Source organism: Chaetura pelagica, unplaced genomic scaffold, assembly GCF_000747805.2.
Source record: "Chaetura pelagica isolate M959 unplaced genomic scaffold, ChaPel_1.0 scaffold316, whole genome shotgun sequence".
Classification (NCBI taxonomy): Eukaryota; Metazoa; Chordata; class Aves; order Apodiformes; family Apodidae; genus Chaetura; species Chaetura pelagica.
Genome location: NW_009953497.1, coordinates 1,620,544 through 1,642,238, shown reverse-complemented (window position 1 = coordinate 1,642,238; position 21,695 = coordinate 1,620,544). Strand labels below are relative to the sequence as shown.

Here is a 21,695-nt window from a genome sequence, read left to right as displayed (position 1 = left end):
TGCTGAAACCACAGATCTCAGGGGGCTTCTGGCCCATCCTTGCTGGTCATTAGTCTGCTAGGGATGGAGGTGTCTCAGTGCAGGGCTGGTGTGCTTCAAGCAGCAGGCATTTATGCTGCATAGATATAGGAGCAGATTTACCTTTGGCAACTGGGGAGGCTGACTGTGTGTGTGCCTGTGTCTGAATGTATGTGCATGTGTGGGATTTAAAGGATCAGGACATTGCTGAGAATATAAGGTGGAACTGAGTCATACACTGTATCTTAATTAATCTGTCTATACTGTAGCTGTGACTTGTAAATAGATCATTTCAGCAGCCCTGACTCACACTTCTTATAGGGTTGCTTTACCCTGTGCTGCTTGACAGGCAGAACAGCAGCTAAAAAAGCCCTGAACAAATAGGTGTAAAGTAATAGACCTTCGGGATGTTTGACTGCAGGTCTGACCTTTTGGTGCTTTCTGTTTCAAGGCTACACTCCCTCTTAGCTGGCCTGTAAAACAGCTCAGTGCCCGTCCTGCACTGGGTCCCCTGAGCTCTCAGCACACATGCTGCTGCACGTTTCCATTCCTTTCCCTTGGTACAATAAGCAGAACATCAGTGTCTCCCAGGAAGCAAGGAAGAGGGATGGACTAAGTAATGAGTGGTTCTTCTCCTTGGGGGTTTTGTATCACTGCTTGCCACTGCAGGATACTGTCTTTTCCCCTAGAAAACAGTAGCTCTAGATTATCCAATGTTTCTCTGCACAGCAGTTCTGCACTACACCTGCAGCCCAGCGCGGGAGAGGTTAAGGACAGAAAGTCCAAACACTGTCAGGCTCAGAAGACAGTCTTGTACCCTTGCTTCTCTCAGATCCTTTTGCAATGCCATGGCTGTTCTTCCTTCAAACTCAGATACACATCAGTGACTGCTCCAGAGAAACCTAGTGCAGGCGAGTGCTGCAGTACTACTGAATTTTGATCAGGAGCTGGCAGGCAGGGAGGAGGGAAGAGCCTTTTGAGAAGAGTGATGGAGAAATGCAGTACCTTCCCTGTTGGACTGACAAATAATGGCACCTGTGCAGAGTGGGGTGCAGTCTGGGGATGGAGCTGCAAGGGAAATTATCTGGGTAATCTTGGCTCCCTGTGGGGAGGGTGGGGAGCACTGAGATGAAGGCTGCCTACAGAAAGGTGCATATTCTTCTGCTGAGATGGTACATGTTTTTCTCCTGGGAGTAACAGAAGGGACTGGCTAGACCTTGTCAAGGGAAGAGGAGTGGTCCTGGTTTTAGCCAAAAGTGTCCCTTTCCTGCTGTCACTACCTTTCCCTGTGCCACAGGCACCCTTATGGAGGCTTTGAAGGGTGGGATGGGTTTCCGAAGGACAGGGATTTAAACCCAAAGCTATCCCTGGCTTTTGCTGGAGCACAGGATGTATTCCAGCAGTGCTGGTACAGGGTGGACCAGATCCCAGCATCTGATGATGGGGATATGCTGGCCCCATATAGGTCATAAAGTGTCTGTGCTGCAGCTTGGGCTGCTCACTTGATGATGGAGAGGCAGGATGTCTTCTAGGATCTGTCATGAGTCTGTCACAGCAGCTGACAGGGTGTCTAAGCTGAAAAGGCTTCAGATTCAGATGATCTGGGTTTTATCTTGACCTTGAACATTTTTCTCCTTGTACGTGTCTGATCCTATAGAAATGTAGAGAGGCAGCTCAGGCTTTTAGGTTGGTGTTGAGTGGTGGTTCTTTCCCATGTTAGTCTCTCCTTTCCCTCCTGCAGTGTCTGCACGTGGCTTTAGCCTGGGCCATGGCACTTGTTTCCTTCTTGGGAAAGTGAGTGTGCCTGAACAATACTGTTCACTTCTTGTTGAGGTGTAATGGTTCCTGCTCTCCAACAGTACTTTTCAGTGCTTGATCAGCCTCCTGTAGTGCCACCTGGTTAAATGGGGGGAGGAGGGTTTTTGTCCAGAAGTGCTCAGCACCAACCCCGTTGGAAGAGGGTAGATGGGATGGTGGCCCTGCCCGTGTGCCAAGTAAATCCCTTTCACAGCTATGCGACCACCACTGCTCCAGTGCTTGCTGAAAAGTGCCTGCAGCTCCTTTTACACCTTGCAACTTACCTGCTGCTCAGTTCTGCTCTTGCATGTGTCCTCTGAGCAAGAAGGCACATGGAGCATGCAACTCCTTGGGCTGTTTTCTGTTTGAGGTGAATTAAGGACTGTTGGTGAGGATGTAGAAGCACAAGGGTTATTACCTAGAAACAGTTTTCTCTGTTGGTCCTGCTTGTCTTCTGTTTGCTTGTCCTCACAAGGGTGCCTGGAGATGCACAGATGAGAGGACTGGACTTTTATTTACTTTTCCCCCCTTGAAGAAAAGACCTTTCTCTTCCATTGTTTCTATGTTTTTCCCTACTGAGGGACTTTCACAAGTTCTGCAGAGCAGCCACGTTGTTCTGAGGAGGGTGGTGGGGCTGGTGTCTTGGACAGGAGATGGCATCTCCATGATGGGTTCAGGGCTACAGCAGGAGGCCCTCAGATGCTGAACCACTGCAGCCAGCCCAGGATCTCCTTTTAACTGCCAGCAGTTAAGCTTGTTTTTTTAATATTTATTTTTTTTTTCAATCACGCAGCTGAAACAAATACTCTGGTATCATTTTGATCTGCAATTTGTTTGGTTTTTCATAAGTTTTTCCTGAGGGCTTTTTCAGGCTGATGTGGATGGGACAAGATGGACATCTAGTGGCTGATGGGACCTTCAAGGCACTGTCCAAGTATCACAGCAGCAGCAAACCAAACAGTCCTGCTTGGGGTTTGGCTACATTTCCCAGTTTGATGTACTTATAGTAGATGTTTCATAGCATGGTGTCTGCAAAAGTTTTGTACTTTGGGGAAAGACAAGGAGCTGTTGTGCCTGAGGCAAAGTATCAAATCCTGATTCTGCAGCCTAATTTGGAGATGTAACCTGAAAGAAGCATATTGCCTTGCCATGGACAAAAAGATCTTGCAGTCCAGATTTGCATCTCCTTCTGGCTCAGTCACACAGGTTCCTGATAGCTAAAACTCAAGGCAGTGCTGGAGGAGGAGAGGATTGCTGCTCTTGCTTCCTGCTGTCAGGGAGCTGGAGCAGGAGTGCAGTGAGCTCGGTGGGAGAGTGGCAGCTCCTGCCTCAGGTGCCAGCTCTGGCCATGGATACATCCTGTCCTGCCTGCTCTTCCTGGAGCTGCAACAAATGTGGGGAGAGTTGAAGTGAGCCCCTGTCTGAGGGCAGACACAGAAGGATGGAGGAGAAGGGGGAGAATTCCCATGACTTCTTAGCTTGCTCCTGGCTGTTTCTGAAGCCTGAGGATTTACTTAGCCAAGAGCAGAAGGCAGTGCTGGAACGTGGCTGTGCAATAAAACACAGTAACCTCTTCCAGAGTGCTGGTCCTGATGGAGAAAGTCAGTGACATAGTGTGTAGGGGTGAGCCTTCAACACATCATGAACTGATCTGCAAGTCTTTCACCTCATGCTAGTACACACAATCAGTGTTGGGCCCTTTTGGTTTTGTTTTGTTTTTCGAGGGGTTTCTAGGTTTGTTTCATCATTTCTTTCCATCACTGTGAACATGTCCTTCAGTTCTATGTGTGATAACCAGCAAGCATCACACACTGGAAGTGTTTGTGCTTTTAGAAAGTAGACTCCTTTGCTTTGAAGAGTTTTGACTGTAAGTTGGTGTGCAGTCCCAGCTCCTGAGGGCCCTGGGGTCCAAGGAGTGCATATGTTCTGTGCCTGGTTGTGTGTGTATGCACAGGTGGAAGGTGTGGGGGGCACCCAGAGTCCTGGTACTGGTGAGGGAGAGGAAATCAGGGGTGTACAGCAATACCAAGGGGAAACCAAGACATATTTGAAAGCACTGAGAGTTAAAATGCTATTGATTCAAGGAACAACTTAATGGCCTGTCTCGCAGAGGCAAATTGCTTCTCTGAAATTTCTAACAGTGCCTTTTTCTCTCCAGAACTGGAGCCATCCATGTTGGGGACCGGATATTAGCCATTAACAACGTGAGCCTCAAGGGCAAACCACTGAGCGAGGCCATTCACCTGCTGCAGATGGCAGGAGAGACAGTCACTCTGAAGATCAAGAAGCAGATGGAGAGTGAGTTGGAGAGCATTGTTTGGGGTGGGAGGGTGAAGGTGCAGCCCAGCAGGGACACCAGCTGATGGAGCAGGTATTGCTGTGGGTTTTCCTTGGCTTTCCTTTTGGCTGGAGACAGAGGCAAAAATGTGGGTGTATTTTTTTTACTTCTGACTCACAGTGTTTTTTTTAAAAAGGCAACCCAGGGGCTCTCTGTGGTACTGGGAAGAGACAGCAGGTTTATTGACTATAATATTTTTTTTCAGATTGACACCTTGTGCCATTGGTGCTATTCCCTGTTTGTGTGGGTGTTTCACACAGAACTGAAGCAGCATTTGCTTTTTAAAGTAAAAGACTGCAGATTCTTTTAAAAGTGTCACCCCCAAGATGAGTAAGGGGACTTTGAGTTAGTAGAGTACATGAAAAAAACCCCAAACAAAACCAAAACCAGAACCCACCTTTAATTCAACTTTTTGAAAGTGTTTGGCAATAAATAAAGCCCCTTTTCTGGCTTGGCGTCCTAAAATAATTTTTCAAAGCATCTCCCTTCACTCTACAAATTCCCTTCTAATTTCCCTGCCAAGCTCCCTGTGGCTTTGAAGCTGTTCTTGACAATTGAAGAGCAGGAGCACACTTAGTCCAGGCAGGCAACTTTTTTAGAGGGTGCAGTGGGGTTTGGAGAAAGCAGCGAACATGGAAACTTTTCTCCTTGACTGTGTAATCACAACCAAACAGAGGCTTTCTCATCAAATTCAGAAAGTAGCTGGTGCACTCTGGCTGCATTTCTGTCTCTCCCCACACCCAGTACTCTCTGTCTTGCTTGTGCCCTTCTCCTGCAGCCTCTAGATTTACCTGGACCTACCCAACCAGTGGCCACGGTGCTTCCAAGCAGGTGTGGCTGATGGGATGTCTGTCCTGCTTCTGGACTGCTCTGTAGATCTCAAGGCAGTTTGCAAATGTGTGGCAATGCTCCTGTTTTATGAACGGAGGAAGCCCAGGCAGGGTGTGGTGACTTAGCAAATAGAGGGTAGAACTGGGGAATTGATTCCTCCTCAGGAAACTCTAATCTTGTTCTCTGCAGCTAAGTGGCCTGATCTTGGTCTGAAATCCTCTTTCCCCACCCTGCTGACATTTAGCATTGTCACAGCCACTTGCTGAAATAATTGACATGCAAGTGCCAGCTGGAGATTTAATGATTTAATTAATCATTCTGAGAACGAAGCAGGTGTAATTGAAATTTCAAGGTAATCTTGAGTTAATAATGGTGAGCAATCTTCTGAATACTTGGAAAATAGGGACTTTCAGGACACCAACCTTTATTTGGTAATTTGTCCTCATTGACAAATGTGGACCTTAAGAGGGCTTTTTATCCCATTCTCCATGAGTCACAGATCCAGGGCGTGGATGGTTAACATGATTTCTATTCAACAAGGACTTTAAAATATTCAGCACAAAGAAATGCTTGTGCTGAGACAACTTGTATAGCTTTTTGCCTGAAAAGGAATTTGATATAATGATAATAAGGGCCTATTATTACTAAAATAACGGAAAGAAAGGTCTAAGCTTCATCACCCACATTCAGATTTCCATTTTCCAATCACTAGTCAGAGGAAACTTCTGCCTCAAAACACCCGGCCCAGGAATTCCACCATTGTTGTGACACCACATGGGAGACTCTTGGAGAGGTGGTGATTAGCCCCGAACTGAAACCAGATTGTACTATCTTGGAAAGGGGATAAAACTTCAGCTGCTGCAGTTTGGGACCAGGCTGTGTTGCCTTTGGAATCTCACTGAGAAATCTGCTTAGAACTGAAAGTTTGCAGCCAGTACCCTGACTAGGTGCTGCTCTGGCACTGTCTGGGTCCTGTTCCCAAAGGCAGATCATGCCAGCAGCATGCCAGGCTGGAAGGACTGCTAACCTGAGTAAAAAGAGGTTCTCTGAGACCAGAGAAGCTGTGGGTTATGGCTTGCAAAGGCCAACACTTCTCTGGGCAGGGCTGTTCACAGAGACACAAGAGGATGCCTTTGTGAATTGAGATTAGGTCCCAACTCTCTCATATTTGGGAATCCTCAAATCCCCATTGGTTGCTCCTTATGTTCCATATGCTAAAACTCAGGCATTTTTTCTTGATTCAGCCTGAGATACGAGCACTGCCTGAAAGCCTTTCAACATTTTTGAACAGGCTTTTCTCAGCTACTTTTGAAGAGCTAAGAAGGTTCTTCAAAAGACTTGGAGTACCTGGGCATGCTCCCATGTCAGCATAAGCCTTTCCCTGAGGCTTGCTCTTCCTGCCTGCTAAAGAGGTGTGCTCTGGTTTCAGAATCCTATCCCAAGAAGTCGGGGAGTATAAATGAAGTGAGTGACCCAGAAGATGAACTGACAGACTCTCAGAAAACCAGCAAGCTGTCTGAGATATACGCCACCACAATTCCTAGTGTGGACAGTGCTATGGAGTCCTGGGATGGCTCCGGCATTGATGCTGGGTATGGAAGCCAAGGTAAGCCAGAGCTTCCAGAGTTTTCTTAGGGGTCTCTGGGCCAAGGTGAAGACAGGGAGAGCCCCTGAGCCTGTCTAGAGACTGAATGTGAGCCTAAGACTGTGGTCTGACAGCATCTGCATGGCTTCTTACTTCCAGCAAGGAACAAAATGTATTTTTTGTTCAGTCATGTAGTGCTCTGAGTTGCTGTATCTGGTTTAGTTTCTTATTGGCACATTTCTTCTGGCTTATACGGCAAGAAACAGTTTGCAACCTTTTCAAAACCATTACAGACCTTTATAATTCACATAATCAGGGAAAGTATTCACTGTCCATTTGTATAACAGAGTACTTGGTTCATAGCCCACTTTTAATTCTCCAGAGAGGCCACGTAGGACATATTAATCCTCTTCAGGATGTTTTAAAATCCACAAGAATGTCTTGTGACTAGAAGCACTCAGTTAACAAAATAATTAAGATAATACTACAAGAAAGTATCTTTAGCCCTCTAGTGAGTGATCAGATGAACACATGGCTTCAAGGCCAGGTTTATTCAGCTGTGGCTTCTGGCAGACACATGGAATTGGGATGGAGGATGCTCTAGTCATGGGAACAGATTTTTACTTGGAGGGAATCACTGGAAAATAGTTATTCCAGTTCATGTTTAGTGTCGTAAGCTCTTATTAGCCCATGGTGAAATAAAACAAAACCCTGAATCACATCTGCAAAAGGAAGTTGGTGAGAAGACTGCTGTTCAGAGCAGAATGTGAGAAGAGGGAGAGAAGCAGCAGTGGTGTTGCAAAGCACCTCCAAATGCTGAGCAAGGCACGTGCCTGTGCTCGCTGCACTCTGGCTTAGGAGAGTTCACAGGACAGTACTTTGTGTGTGTGTCTTCCACCATGCTTGTGTCTTCCTTCAGCCTCTGTTTGTCTGAAGTCTTAATCTGGGAATGCAGCTGGGACATGAGGCTTCATTAAGGAGGAATCCCTGGGCCTTCATAACGCTGCAATCCTTCTCCATCTAATTGAATGTTAACACAAGCTGGACACGGGATTTAGCAAAGCAGTTGCTTTTACTGCTAAATTGAGAAGGAGTAATTAGCCCAAGCCCTGGTTCCTGGGGCTGATGCCAGGCTGTCCAACATCCACAGGCTGCACCTTTGCTGCAGGGGCTCTCTTGGCTTCCCCAGTAATTAATTACATTTGGCTGGTGTGCTGGTGCTCACTGGGAAGAGGGGTGCTGGAGGGCAGGGAGAAGGACACGCAGGGTTGCCCATGAGATGGGCAGGGAAAGCACAGAGCTTGGAGACTGGGGTCTGCACCCCAAATGGAGAACTATAGATTGGGTTCTGCAGCCTTGTGGGCTTGAGATGCACCCACAGCTTCAGGAAAGCACTCAGGGAAGGGTTTGGATAAGGGAGCTGTGCTGGGCCTGGTGGTAACAGGCCACCAGGTGGCTCTTCATCCCAGGGATCCAGCCTGCAAAGAGGAGGTGAAACTGGTGGCACCCAAGTGACAACTCTGCACACATACGTACCCCTGTGGTCCCCGGCACCCTGTGCCCAGCTCCAACCTGCTGCCCACCTGCTGCAAGGACCTGCATCCAGGGACCCTGTTCTGCTCAGGCAGGCAGCGAATGCGCCTAATGCTGAAAGATGTTGGCAAGCCCTTCTGGGGCTGTCTCCAGAGAAGTCTAACCTTTAAAAAACACACAGAGGAAATGCTCAGCTAAGTGAAATAACAGGTCTTGGCATTTTCAAAGAAAGTGCTGGCATTGTCTTTGGGTATTTCCAGTGCTCTTAAGCTGTTTGGGAGGTCAAGTCTCCCTTAATTATGTGTTTCTTCATTGCCTCTTCCTGTTCACTTGGCATAGAATGTGATGGAAGTGTACAATGTTTCTTGGAAAGGCTGTGAGGATGATTTCTCTGAAATGTTGAATGGGCAGAAGGAGGTGGGCAGAGGACTTGAGAGATTTATTTCCACTGCAGATGGCACTGACACTGCTGAGGAAAGCTTTGTTTTGGAAAGTTTCTGTTGACACAATTCCTTGTGAGACCTGGGGATCTTATGACTTGGTAGTGTTGGATTTGCATGTCCAGAGTGAGACACCACAGTACAGGGGAATCCTTGGGGACAAATACAGCAAAAATTGTCTTACTTCATCCTAATGGTCCATATTGATCTCCTGTCAAATGTGTTACAGATGAGCCTCCACTTCTCTCAAGCCAGCAGAGTTTTTCTTCTTGTTCCTTGCCTTTCACACACATGGTCCTTGAAGTAGTTTTCTGCATCTGCACCAGCTGATCCCAAAGGCAGGGGAGGTCTCTGCCAGCTGCAGGAACTGGCTGGTAACTCTCAAGATCAGGCCTGGTTCTTCCTCACTTACTACTGCTGAACACACTGCAGTCATCAGCTGGTACCCCCAGCACCATCACCCTTGTTGACAGGAGGCTGTTGTGTCAGGCTCCTCTGGATGCAGTTTCTTTGCTGCTGTCCTTCTATATCCTATCACTTTATTTTTTATTATTTTTTTTTCCGTGATATCCATTAAGTCCTAAAGACAGTTCAGAATCTAAAAGAATATGTATTTATTTTTTTCCCAATAGAAATCAGACTTCCAAATCCCTCAAAACCAATGGGGTTGGGCATGCTGAGTGAGGCTTGGCAGCATCTTCTCTTTACCCTTTAAAGGACTTGCTGCATATAAAGGTGGTTTCTTTAACAGCTCAGTTTCTGTTGGATTCAGGGCAGAAGCAGCAGCAGGTAACTAAGGTTGGAGCTGGCTGGGGGTAGCAGCTGCATCTGAGGGTATGTGTAGTCCCAGGTCTGTGGATCCCAGAAGTGGAAGAGCAAAGGGGAAATGGGGCACCTTATGACAAGATTCTGAGAGGCTGTTTTGCTTAAAGCAAGAAGAGATGGGACGAATGGTTGAAGAAGAGGGAAGAACCCTCTGGATGGCTGAAGTGAAAACAGGATTCAGTCCAGATGACCTCAGGTTTGGGACTTGGGGAAGGAGGCTTTCCTGGCTCAAGGTTTTCTGACCAGGTATTACCCTCTCTTCTACCACTCTCCTCCATCCCCTTTTCCTTCCCTAGGTACATACATACCTCAGGCTGCAGGTATAGCCCTCCATCCCCATGAATGGAGACACAGCAGGCAAAAGAGCAGCACTCCTCCGGGGGACCCCAGGAAAAACTACCCCTACATGGATGGAAGCTTCAGTGAAGACGACTGGGACAAGCCCAGCAGGTACAGAGGGGTGGGAGGAGGCAGGAAGGCACATCATCTGCAAATGTGGATGTTGCTGCACAGGGAGAAATGGGTATGGAAATGTGATGGAGCAGCCAGCGATGTCCTCTTGGCATCAGGCAGCTATGGGGAGGGATACTGAGGTGGTGATCTGCTCTGTTGAACCACCCCCACACTGCCAAGTTACCCTGGGTGTAGCTCTGTGGCATGTCTGTCATGTCCAGGTGACATTTGTGTCAGGAGTTAGGTCAGTGTCAGCTGCATGAACCACAGATTCTTACCATGTCTCGTAGTCCTGCCATGAAAAGGCTGCAGTATTTTCATAGTTCAGATGTAATAAATAGAGATGATCAGGGCTGTCCCCATATGTGTTGGCCAGATTTTTTTGAGTGAGGATGCAGCTTTACAACAGCTCAGTACCACAAAGCCAAAAAGGCTCTTAGAGGACCAGTAGCAGGTTGCATGCCCAAGTTAAAATTTCCCAAAGCTGGAGCTGGATGTCTCTCTCCATCACACTTTGGCCCTTCTAACACCACAAACAAAGCCTCTCTGAGGGAGCATGGTTAAATTAATCCCCCAGCTCAGCCAGCGTGGGAGAAATCCTGCAACACCTCCCAGGACTGTGGAGGAGGCTGCAGCTGCCCCTCACTTTGGGTGAAAATCCTGCTGGATCTGCCCTGGCCAGAGGCTGCCCCTCGCTGAGCCACACATGGTGGAAAAGCCCAATTTCTTCCTAACTAACCCTCCCCTCAACATCCTCCAGAGTCCCCATAGTTGTGTGTGTCGTGTTGTTACCGTTGGTCCTTTTTTCTTTTTTTTAAAAATTATTTTTTATTTTCCCTTAACTTTTGTTTGTCCAAACAAACCCCTTAGAACATCTCATGGCCATTTCCACCTATTTAAAGATGACCAAGCTGGCAGGAAGGCTGGCAGCAGCAGAGACTTTGTTCTTGTTTTGCCTCGCAGCGAGAGCCGCTCGCTGAGGTCGTTGATCCCTGTGGCCCTCCCAGCAAGGTCACCTGCTGCTGGAGTTAGCAAATCCGAGCCTGTGTGTCCCTAATGAGGGCTTTAAGCCCTGATGTCAAAGTGCAAGTGAAACGGTTCATGCCACTGAGCCCTCTTTATTAGGGAGAAAAACAAAATATCTCTGACCCTGACCAGCTTTAGCCTGGAAACACCTCCTGACCCGGCAGTGTGAGCCTGGACTGATTCATCCACGTCCTGGACATGTTTGTTGTATCACTGATCTGAGAGGCAAGAAACTGGTAACTGGAACAGACATTTGCCTCTTTGGGAACCTGGGAGCAGAGGAAGGAAATGAGTAAGGGGAAAGAATCAAAAATTCCTTTTGGAGGGAAATTTTTGGTTTGTTTTTATAAAGTCTTGCTGGGTGTTTTTTTGACCTTTTTGCTGGGTGTAAAGGCTACTGCCCTTTAAAAGCTGGGGAGAGGTGGGGGGTAAATTTAAAATGCAGTAAGACATATCAGATAGTGTGCTCTCTCCAGGCAGGTCATGATCCCACAAGGAGCAAGAGTGTGTGTGTGTGCTTTTGTGCCTGCTACAGACTCCCATTTAAACCAGTGGATGGAAAGCAAAGTGTGTACTAAAGCCTTTGCAGTTAATAGAGATGTGAAAAAAGTCTCTATTAATAGCCCAAGGGGTCATTATGTATTTAATGGAGGCCAACCTCTCTTTGACTTGTACTGAAGTAAAATGTTTTGACTTTGCTAAGTGGCCCTGGTGGATATGCATCCCTTCCCATCTGCAGCACTGATGACCATTAAGCCCTGAGCGATGCTGCCAGATGCTGCAGAGGTGAAGCCTCATCCATGCAGCTCCTAGTAGGATGTGTGGAAGATGCATTAGGGCTGCTCTCAAGTCACTGTCCCCTTGGGGTGTCTCCCCGTGACACATGAGTTTATCACGACCTTGATTTAATGCTGCAGAGAATTTCCTTTGAGAGGCTTCTGTTAAACTGAGTGCTGAGGGTCTGAGTTTTGCAGAGCCTGGTGATCACTAAGCACTGTCTGGTGTACTTTTCTGGCTCATTCAGAAGAGTTTAGCATGTTTAATTTTTCTTTGCTTTAGAAGTATGAGAACTGAACCTGGGTTGTGGTCAGAGATAAGAGATGCTAAAACTGCCAAGGTGGGAAATTGCAGAACCCCCAGAAAGACACACAGGGTGTTCACATTAATGTGTGTTTGTACCAGCTTGAGAGGATCTCTCTGTCCTTATCCTCCCTTGTAGACAGATCTGGTTGCAATCTTACACAGCTGTAAGTGCCATGACTGTTCTACAGAATAAAAAGGGACTTCCTGAAAGTAACAGTTCAGCTCCCTGGCCATCCCAAAGCAAACGAAGCTGGGTTTGTATGGGTTACACACGACACTGTCGATATTGCTGGCTGTGTATGGTGCATTTATTTGTCCAGCCCAATGCAATCATTTTTATATACATCTTTGCATTATTTACTCTCATAGAGACCTAATGTATTTATCATTTTCTCACCATGTCTGTTACCCTCTGTGTTTTTCTCTCTCTTCTCAGGTGTTCTGTGTCTCAGATCTGAGCTCTATCCCATCAGCCTTTGTACTAACAGTCTCTGAGGCTCCTGGTTTACCCATAACGCATCCTTTTTTCTTTCACTTCTCTATTTCACCAAAGCGTCTTCCTAAACCTACAATCTTCCTACAGGCACTTTTTTTTAATTTACCCTTTGAACTTTGACATTACTACACCAACTTAATTCTTCCTTTGAAGGACACTTACCCCGTTAGTAAATGCATGGAGGTCTCGTATTCGGACTCTTGTCTGAAAAGTTCATATTGTTTGCTTTTGTATATGAAGACTCTTCAAGTCTGCTTTTACTGGTGAGACACTTGCTGTAGCCTCATGGCTTTCATCCTGCTGCAGAAGAGTGCTGACAATGTTTGGTTCCTACGTTACAACAGATACCCCAACCGCCAAAATGGCCTTGAGACCCCTCATGAGGATAGTTTTTGGCGTGTTTTTGGAGAAGCTTTGGAGGATTTGGAAACATGCGGCCAGTCTGAACTTTTGAGGGAGATTGAGGTAAACCACGTTCTGAATTTGCTGCTGGTCTGAATGTTTTGCTCTTGTTGTAAATGTTAAGACCGTTTCCCCGGATCTGTCCATTGCCCATAGCATCCCTGTGCTGCCAGTTGTGTGAAGAGGGGTTTGAGTTTAATCCATTACAGAGTTTGTGTTAATGGATAACTGTGGCTCGTTAGACAGTTGCTTGCGTGCACTTTTTCTTTGAGCTGCTGACTTCCCCAGCAGGAACTCCACGCTCCAAACTGTTGCTGGCCAGCAATCTTCATGTGACTTTGGCAAACCTTCCCTATCAAATGGTAAACCCTCTGCTCGGAAAGATATTGTCTGTCCAAGGCACTTAAAAACCAAGCAAAAGGAGCCCCCAGAAGCCCCACTGGGACTGAAACCTTGGCTTATTTCAAATATAGACAGGACCAACATCCATCTTGCATTCAGCTGTCACTCTGCCGGAAACTGTTCCAGTGAAATAGGTAATTGGAAGCTTTTCAGCCAGCCTTCCCTGTGGAAAAATCTGAGAAAGTAATTGCTTCCTGCAGAAATAAAGGTGTTTCCTCTCTTCACAAACCACTTTCTCTTTTCTTTATCCAAAATGCTTTGGAGGTCGTGTTATTGTGTCCGGTTATAGGATGAGGAGCCTGGATTTCTAAGCTGTGGGATGCAAATAAAGGCCTCCCCTTGAGCCTGCTGAGCAGCGGGAAGCAAACCTTTCTGGCAGGATGGGACCCATGCTGCTTCCTCCCCAGCTCAGCTCCCTCAGCCAGGGAGGAGGAGTGAGGCCCCACCAGCTCCTCTCTCCTCCTGCCTTCTGGGGGGCAGAGGACTGGGGAGAGCTTGCTGGGTCGTGCATCCCCAGTGGGGCTGTTTTTATGCACAGTTGCAGATTGCTTAGATGCACAGTTGCAGAGAGAAAAGGCAATTTCTGAATAATTGGAGGTAGAAAAGGGAAGTCCTGTTTTGGTCTACATGTGACAATATTGGTGACAAGGGACTTATTAATTGTTCTTTCCTCCTTGAACTTCAGCAACTGTAAGTGGGGGAGGAAATCTCAATTAAATGTATTGTACTGAAGCATGAAACAGTGTATTTATTATCTTAACTGTGCAAGAAAATGCTGACTTAAAAAAACCCTAAACCCAACACATAAATCCTCAAACCTCTCAGCCCCCACAAACTATAATTTCTTCCCTTGATCACTTATTTTCTAGACCTGAGTGCATTTAGAAATCAGTTTAGGCAGCCACTATCAACCTTTCTGAACTCTCATTGACTGATGAAGAAAAAGTACTCCTCTGAAAAGATGCATAATGGCAAGCATTTAAATGTTGGGTTACTGTGAAATGCCACAACAGAGAAAATCTCATTCTGCCCAATTCTTTTCCTTTTCCAAGGATCCATGGTGCAGGGATGTGTGGGCCTTTGATTAATGTTGTTTTAAGGCTTCAGAGCTTTGGCAGTTATAGCAACGCTTTAAAAAATGTCAAGAAATCTTACAAAAAGCTGAGCAACTCTAGGGTTTTGGTGTATTTAGCATATTTCTAGAATGTTTTTGAACATTCTAAGGATAAAAGAAAAGTGCTGTGTTTTTAGCAGAAACCTGGTGGGTTTCAACTCCCCTTTTATCAAACCTGAAGTACCATCAATCTGGTTCCTCCCTCTCCGTGTGCTGTGGGAGGTGCAATGTTCGTTGGGGCTCTTGCTGTAGCACAGGTTTCCAAGCCCCAGCATCTGGGCTCCTACAATTTTATAATAGTTATATATTTAATTTTTTGAATTTTTTATTATTTCTTTTAATCTTTAACCCTTCATGCTCCTCATTTGACAAAGAGTTACTCAAGGTGACCCAAAGTAGCCTGGAAACAGGTTCACACACAGTAGCAGTCGACTCCCAGGCTATGAGGTATGGGTAGAAAGAGGCTCTTTCTAGTATGGCTAGTGGAGCATGTGTCCCTTCCTTGCTTTGAGAGTAACCAAGACATGGGAAAAAACAATATGGTCCAGCCAGAGGCTGGAAAAGTCAGGAACAGTTGCCCTTTTCTGCTCCTTGGACTTAACCCAAAGCACCTGGCAAATTGCTTATGATGCTGCAAGGAGCATCTAGATACCTTGCAGATAAGGAAAGGGTCAAATGTTATAGGAACAACATGCTGTTGTGTTCTCAGGCCAGTTTTGGTATTTGCAGCATGTCAGGGAGGACAGTAGCACCACGTGCACAGAGCTTTCTGTTCTCAGCTCTGCAGTGCTGGTGGTGGCACAGTGTGGTGGTCTGGGGAGTACCAGGGCTGCCTGAGCTAAGTGAACAATGTACCCTGGATGGCTGTACCAGTGTTTGTTGAACTGTGTTTCAAGTGTGTGGTAACTTATCATCCTTCCAGCATATAGCAGATATTTGAGTTTTGTCCAAACTCGAGCTGATTAAGTCCTTTTTGTGTGAAGACCCAGAAAGTTCAAAGCTAAAAGGTTTTCTGCATTTTTTATCCATCCCTATTTGGGATAATGTAGATAGTGCTGGCATTTTCACACTGCCACTAGAATTTGCTTTACTTGCCTTTATGGCAGCTTGGAGCAAAGAGCTGGAGGGCCTTGATTAGAGATGTAGTCAGATGATATTTCCTCTGTGCACAGAAGCAATTGCTCTTTGACTTGCCACCTTTAGCATCACGGAATTTTGCTATCTTCTTCCTACCTTTTCTCTCTTCTACTTTGTGACATTTAATGGGACTGCAGACCCTTGGAGTCTGAACTTTGAAATGACACTTTTCATTATGCCATTTAAATGGACTCTGTAACCTGGAGCCAGCTGAGGTTCCACAGGCTGGATTCTTGACTCCTTCGTTAGCTTTGATGAATGTAATGTCATTAGTGAAAAGCATTGGCAAATGGAGTTGAATCTACTTAGGGGCACCTTTTAATGGATGCTATCAAGGATGACCAGGCTTAAATACTACTTAATTTCATATTTTTAACTCAGTTTTGCTTAGTGACGGCTCCCACTTACTGACAGATAAAATCCTAATTTCTCTGCTGAATTGGCCATAATGGAGTCCAAGGAATTGACTTCCCTGGGCCATTGCCAGCACTGAGCAGTGCTGATGGTGACCTGCAGCCTGCAGGCGTGGGCAGAAGAGCCAGGCAGACAGTGTTTCCTCTGCAAGATTCCTGAGATCAGAATGTTCATCATTCTTTACTACTGAGAAGGTTACTGGAGAAGATGAGCTTGCCTGGCCCTGTTTCTGTAGAAAGGGTCATCAAACAATAAGGACGTGCTCCAAAAATGTTTTATTCTGACATAAAGCTCCATGTTTGGGGTGGGAGAGCAAACAGCAGGTCAGTAATAGACTTGTCAGCAAGCTCCTGAGGTCTGGAAATGGAAGAGCTTCTTGGTACTTACTTATCTGGTTAATGAGAATAATGATGCCCCCCTTTTTGCAGTCTGTGTCACTTTCATTGCTGCATTGTCCATCTCTTCCTGCTGCTGGCTCAGCAGGGTGACTTTGTGCTTTTGCCCTACAGGCATCCATCATGACAGGGAGTGTGCACAACCTGGGCCTGGAGGGCAGCAAGCTGCTACTGGACTCTGTCAACCCATCAGGAATGAGCCCATTGAGGAAAGCAAACCCCAGCTGTGATGGTGGACAGACTGAGAGCAGCAGCTCCCCTGCCAAGAAGAATGAGAGGAATCGGGACATGAAGAAGATTGAGAAGGAAATGCAGGAAATCATGTCTCCTACCCCCCTCGAGTTTCACAAGGTCTGTGTAGCAGAGGGTTGGGGTGGCTGTGGCACTGTGGTACCTCAACAGTAATAGCTGTAGAAGCTTTGTAACCCTTGTAGAAAATTTCCTTTGTTCAGAGGGACAACCAGAAAATGTTCCTTTTTAAAGCTGCCCCCCAACAAGGTTTGCAGCAAAGGTCTCCAGAGGCTCATATTAAGAGGAAGGGACCTCTTCTTAGCTACCATGCTTCAGTGGGGTTTAAGCCTGTGCTTTGCTGTTTCCCTGTATTATATGAGAATCACAGGTTCTAGTGTTTTGGACTTCATTGACTGGTGCTCGAGAGGTGAGAGAGCTCAAAGTACAGCCCTGTGAAGATCTCTCAGCCCTTTGCTAGTGGCATGTTTTCTTCAATAGGCCATTTTCTTATACAAAATAACTTACAGTAACTTGAAAATAACTTATTTCCCCTCCCATTCCACTCCACCCCAGTCCTTCCTAAAGGGGCACACAGGTAGGGCTTTGAAGATGGGATACTTGTTCGAATTCAGTACCCAGCTGAATGTAGCCAGTTTAAGCATGGTGCAAGGCAATGGTAATTAGAAGTAATTAACTGTAGAAGCTGCTGATGCAGAATGCAAGCAGGGAAGGGTAGCTGGAGAGGATTAAAAAAATTTGATTGCCTTTTTCTTTCCTAGTGTGAGTTTACAACAAAACCTGCAGTTATGGTAGCTGGAAAAAGCAATATTTCATGTTTGTTCTGCTCTTGTCCTTCAGGGCATGGCAAATATGTCTTTAAATAAAACTCCTTTGTACCTGAAGGAGGAAAGCTGTGTAATTAGGCATGTTACGGGGTGACTCTTCATTCTGCTGGAGCATCTAGTGTTGGCTGTGTTTAGAGATGAAGTTAAAGCCAGGTGGGCTGCCCCTGTGTGCCCTCATGTGCACTGTTCTTCCCAAAGACTTCACATCCATGAGGCTCACACAGCCATGAATGCAGCGAGGGAGTTAGAGACACATGGCAGAGATACACTCTTCATGGGAAACAAAGGGAGATTTTGATGGTGTTGGGGAATCTGTTGTCCCTGGCTCCTGGTGTTATCCCAGGGCAAGATACACTTCCAGCAGTGCACAGCTCCTTTCTACTAGGACAAGAGACGTGCTCAAGGGAAGAGTGATGAGGTTCTCCAGTTCTAGTCCCCAGTACATTATTGATATCATTTTTCTGAAAATAACTCTTGAATAATATGGGGAAGTTTAAATGTTCTTGCAGTGATGTATTAAAAATGAGCTGTCTTCACATTTGGCACACTATGTTGAAAGTTCTCTGTGAACATGTTGATTTTTCAAGTGCTGCTCTGGCATACACAGAGGGTGCACAGTGCAACTTGGGCCAGGGAAGGTGATGCTCCAATAATGACAGTTGCTTTGTGGGTCCTTGGGTGAAATATGGCAGCTCAGTCTGTCTTTCACTGCATGGATTTTCTTCCACATCCAAGAGAGAGGGACTGCCCTGTTGTTGGTTTGTATGCCAGTCACCAAAGCATTTGCCCATGATACGTACCTGAACTGATGCTGTCTGGTAGATAAAGCTCAATCTGTATTAGCTGCCCAGTCTGAAAAAAAATCTACCCAGGAGACCCAGAACAGAATTACTGTAGGTCCACACACATTACCTGTGCTACTTCTGTCCTGCAAACTCTGTACATGTCCTCTTTCATCTGCTCCATTAAAACATGTTCTGTTTCACCCCCTCCAGATGACACTCCACAAAGACCCTGAGAGTGAAGACTTTGGGTTCAGTGTTTCGGATGGTCTGCTGGAAAAAGGTGTCTATGTAAACATGGTCCGTCCGGGTGGGCCAGCAGATCAGTGTGGCCTCAAGCCATATGACAGAGTGCTTCAGGTAATAAATGTAAAATGCAGTTCTAGAGGTTGGGATGGAGTGAATGACTGGCTGAGAGGAAGAGAGAAGTGAGACCCATCCATGGCAGCACTAAATTTAATGAAAGGTAATAGTTAGCCAACTAGGTGAGCACTTAGCCACCAAGCACTCAATGAGACCTGTGTTCTATCATGAAAAATCACTAGGCAGTACCTCTAGGTTACACCTATTCCAGGACACAGTCTGCCTGACACTGACCTTTTTGAGCTTGGGCAGCTCGGAACAACTGGAAAGTTGTGCTGCTTCTCCCCCTTACCCTCAGCCCTTTTCCTACTGTGTAAGAGGGTGATTATTTGAATGAATTAGACTGTATTTAGCAATATATGTTCCTGCGAAACCCCAGGTGAAGTTAAGTGGTGTTCATGGAGTTCTGTGCATGCCTTTGACAACAAGAAGAGTTTTCTAGAAAACACGTCCTTCAAGCAAAGTGTTTTTCATGGATGTTTTCTTTGAAAGATATTATCTGAAAGAGCTGATGGAGAAACAGAATAAAAACTCCACTTAAAAACACAGTCTGTAATAAATGTGACCCTATCAGAGTAGCAGAGGGACAATAAGAGCATAGTGAGTTTCAGAGATTGGAGAGGAGATTTATATGGATGAAGCAACTATTTTGGGGCAAGTCAAATAGCAACTGAGAGTACAACCTCAATGGAAAAATTGCCACCATTTGGAAATGCAGATATTGTGACCATATTTGGAAGCACTCAAGACATTTGGTTTCACTGATTTCTAGGTGGGGGTTGTTAGCAGTAGAGCCAATATATTATGTACATCAGGTAACTGGAGAACTGGCAGCACTGTGGGGAACCTTGTTTAAGCTTGTTATGGTCTCTAGCCAGTTGGCTGCTCTACAATTATTCCTTCTCAGCTTCAAATAAAAGCTGGTGCAAGAATGAACAAGAAGCTAATTAGGCTCTGGACTGCCTTTCTGTTGAGTGTTGGATGTGTCACTTTCTGTGAGTGCCAAGTGCCCTGGGAGGTGTGCCCAAAACCCTAACCAGAGCGGCATGGGGGCTTCCAACAGCCCCTCCCACACGCTGCAACTCACAGCTTACACCGAGGAGAAGACGAGGTGGTTGCCATCCCGTTGATGTATGGAGTTGTGAATGAGGGATTGCAGACCTGGTACATGCAGCTCCCATTGAGAAGTACAGATTGCTGAGGATGCTTCACAGTGCTGCTGCCTGACAGGCTTGCTGATGTGCCTGAAGGCCAGCGCAGCACCTTGTCCCTGCTGTCACAGACCCTCTGTCTGCCTCTTGGCTGGATGGATAACCAGAGCATTGCATTGCATTGACAGTGCTTCTGCAGTGGAGCAGCCTGGCTGCTGTAGAGCAAAAGCAGAGCAAGCTCCTGGGTTATCCTTCCTTGTCCATATGTGCTCTAGAAATTGTCCTTAGCTATAATGAGCAGTATTGTGGCCAACAGTATGGACACCAGCTAGGTTAGGGAGACACTGCTACTGGCACAGAGCCCAGCTCTGTGGGTCTGTAGTCATGCTGGGAAAGGGTTTTGGACGGAAGGGTTGCATGGACTCATCCAGCCCTTACCCAGAGAAGAAAGCAACACCTGGCCCCAGGGATTATGTTTGCTCCAAAAGTGGGTGGGAAATTCCTTTCTCCCTTCTCTTCTTCCCCTCCCCATGCTGTTTGCCAGCCCCCTCCATCCCAGAGCTGTGATGGCACCAAGCCCAGGTGCTCTGGTAGCTGTAGGCAAGAGAGCTGAGGTGGTTCTTGCAAGTGACCCAGCCTAGAAATGTGCTTGAAGGTCTGCAGTAAAAGCACTTTCACTGCTGAATCCTGCAGAAGGAATTTGCAGCCACCTTCTGAGCCCATGTAAAATACGTCCAGACTCCTCTGAAATGAAGGATATAAATGGAGACAGAGCAGGAGCAGAAACTGTTCAGCATAGTCTTGATTTACTGCTGGCTGGTCTGGAAAACAATTGGCAGAAGACTCAGGGTCTGGGATGTATTTGTTTTCTAGGTGTTGAATACCCTGTATCGCAAAGTTAAGGCCAGTAAAAGCCGTGATGGCAAAAAAATAATGAAAAATGGCAACCTTTCTTCTACAGGCTTGAACTGGGTAAATTTTCAGCTTTTTGGTTTCGAGCTCTGAAGAGTTTAATACTTATAATAATGCCCCAGACACTGGGGGTCAGGGTTTGTGCCTGATCCAGACTTTTTTTTTTTTTCCCCTTCCTTTGTGAGTTATTGCATTGTTTCTCAGCAAAGCAAGGATGTGCTTAGCCTGGAGGGGTGCCCCTGCTTTGCTCTGCTGTGAACCTGAAAACAGGGACCCCCAAGGGTTGTGTGTTTTCACAGGTGTGGGTTTAACACTGACCTTGCATTTTCTGACTAACAAACATGGTCTTTCTGTTGTTCCTCCCCTTGGCACATCCCAAATCCATCCCGGCAGGTAAACCGCATCCGAACAAGAGACTTTGACTGCTGTCTGGCTGTTCCCCTGATTGCAGAGGCTGGAGATAAGCTGGACCTGGTGATCAGCAGAAACCCCTTGGCACTGGCTGCCGATGCTCCCTCGGCGGGGAATGGAGAGCTGCCGGGGCAGGCAGCCCATGGCACCGAGGTCAAGGCGAGCATCCAAACGCTCTGAGCAGCGGGAGCAGAGAGGACAGTGCCCAGGGCCTCTGCTGAGCTGTTGTGGTATTTGGGGTGTTTTTCCTGTTTTTTTTTGCACTGGTATTTGTAAACTCTGTGTGTACCATAGTCTTCAAATGGGGAGGTGGGTCTTCAGTGAGCTGTTGTCTGTAGACCGCCAAATGTTGCTGGGGAGGTCAGAGCTGGATGTGCATCTCAGGCTGAGGGCAGCCGTGAGGTGGTGGGATGAGCTGCTGACAGGAGGAAGGAACATCCACAGCCATCCCCCATGGCAGGGCATCCTCTGACACCCATTGCGGGGTGTGGGGTCCTGCCTCTGACACCCTCCTCGGCCTGAAGGCATGGGCCATCCTATAAACACACGTGGTGCTATTATGTTTCTTGTTTGCTTGGTTGGTTGCGTACAGCAAGACTGAAATGTCTTTTCTGTTCTGCCCAGCCCCATCCTTTAAACACTTCCAATAAATCGATGTCCTCAGCCCCTGGCATTCCTAGTGCAGGGCTGTCAAGAGTCCTGTTTAAACAT

At 46.6% G+C, this 21,695-nt stretch overlaps 1 protein-coding gene across 1 annotated transcript in view; it reads left to right on the top strand.

Annotated features, from left to right (window-relative positions):
* Window positions 1–21,164, top strand: part of GRIP2 (glutamate receptor interacting protein 2) — a 58,659-nt gene extending 37,495 nt beyond the window's left edge. Inside the window, exons 17-23 of the mRNA XM_009999292.1 lie at window positions 3,974–4,113; window positions 6,414–6,590; window positions 9,664–9,817; window positions 12,770–12,890; window positions 16,404–16,640; window positions 18,361–18,507; window positions 20,967–21,164. Coding sequence (XP_009997594.1) covers window positions 3,974–4,113; window positions 6,414–6,590; window positions 9,664–9,817; window positions 12,770–12,890; window positions 16,404–16,640; window positions 18,361–18,507; window positions 20,967–21,164 — 1,174 coding nt within the window. The remainder of the gene's footprint in view (window positions 1–3,973; window positions 4,114–6,413; window positions 6,591–9,663; window positions 9,818–12,769; window positions 12,891–16,403; window positions 16,641–18,360; window positions 18,508–20,966) is intronic.
* Window positions 21,165–21,695: the final 531 nt, after the last annotated feature.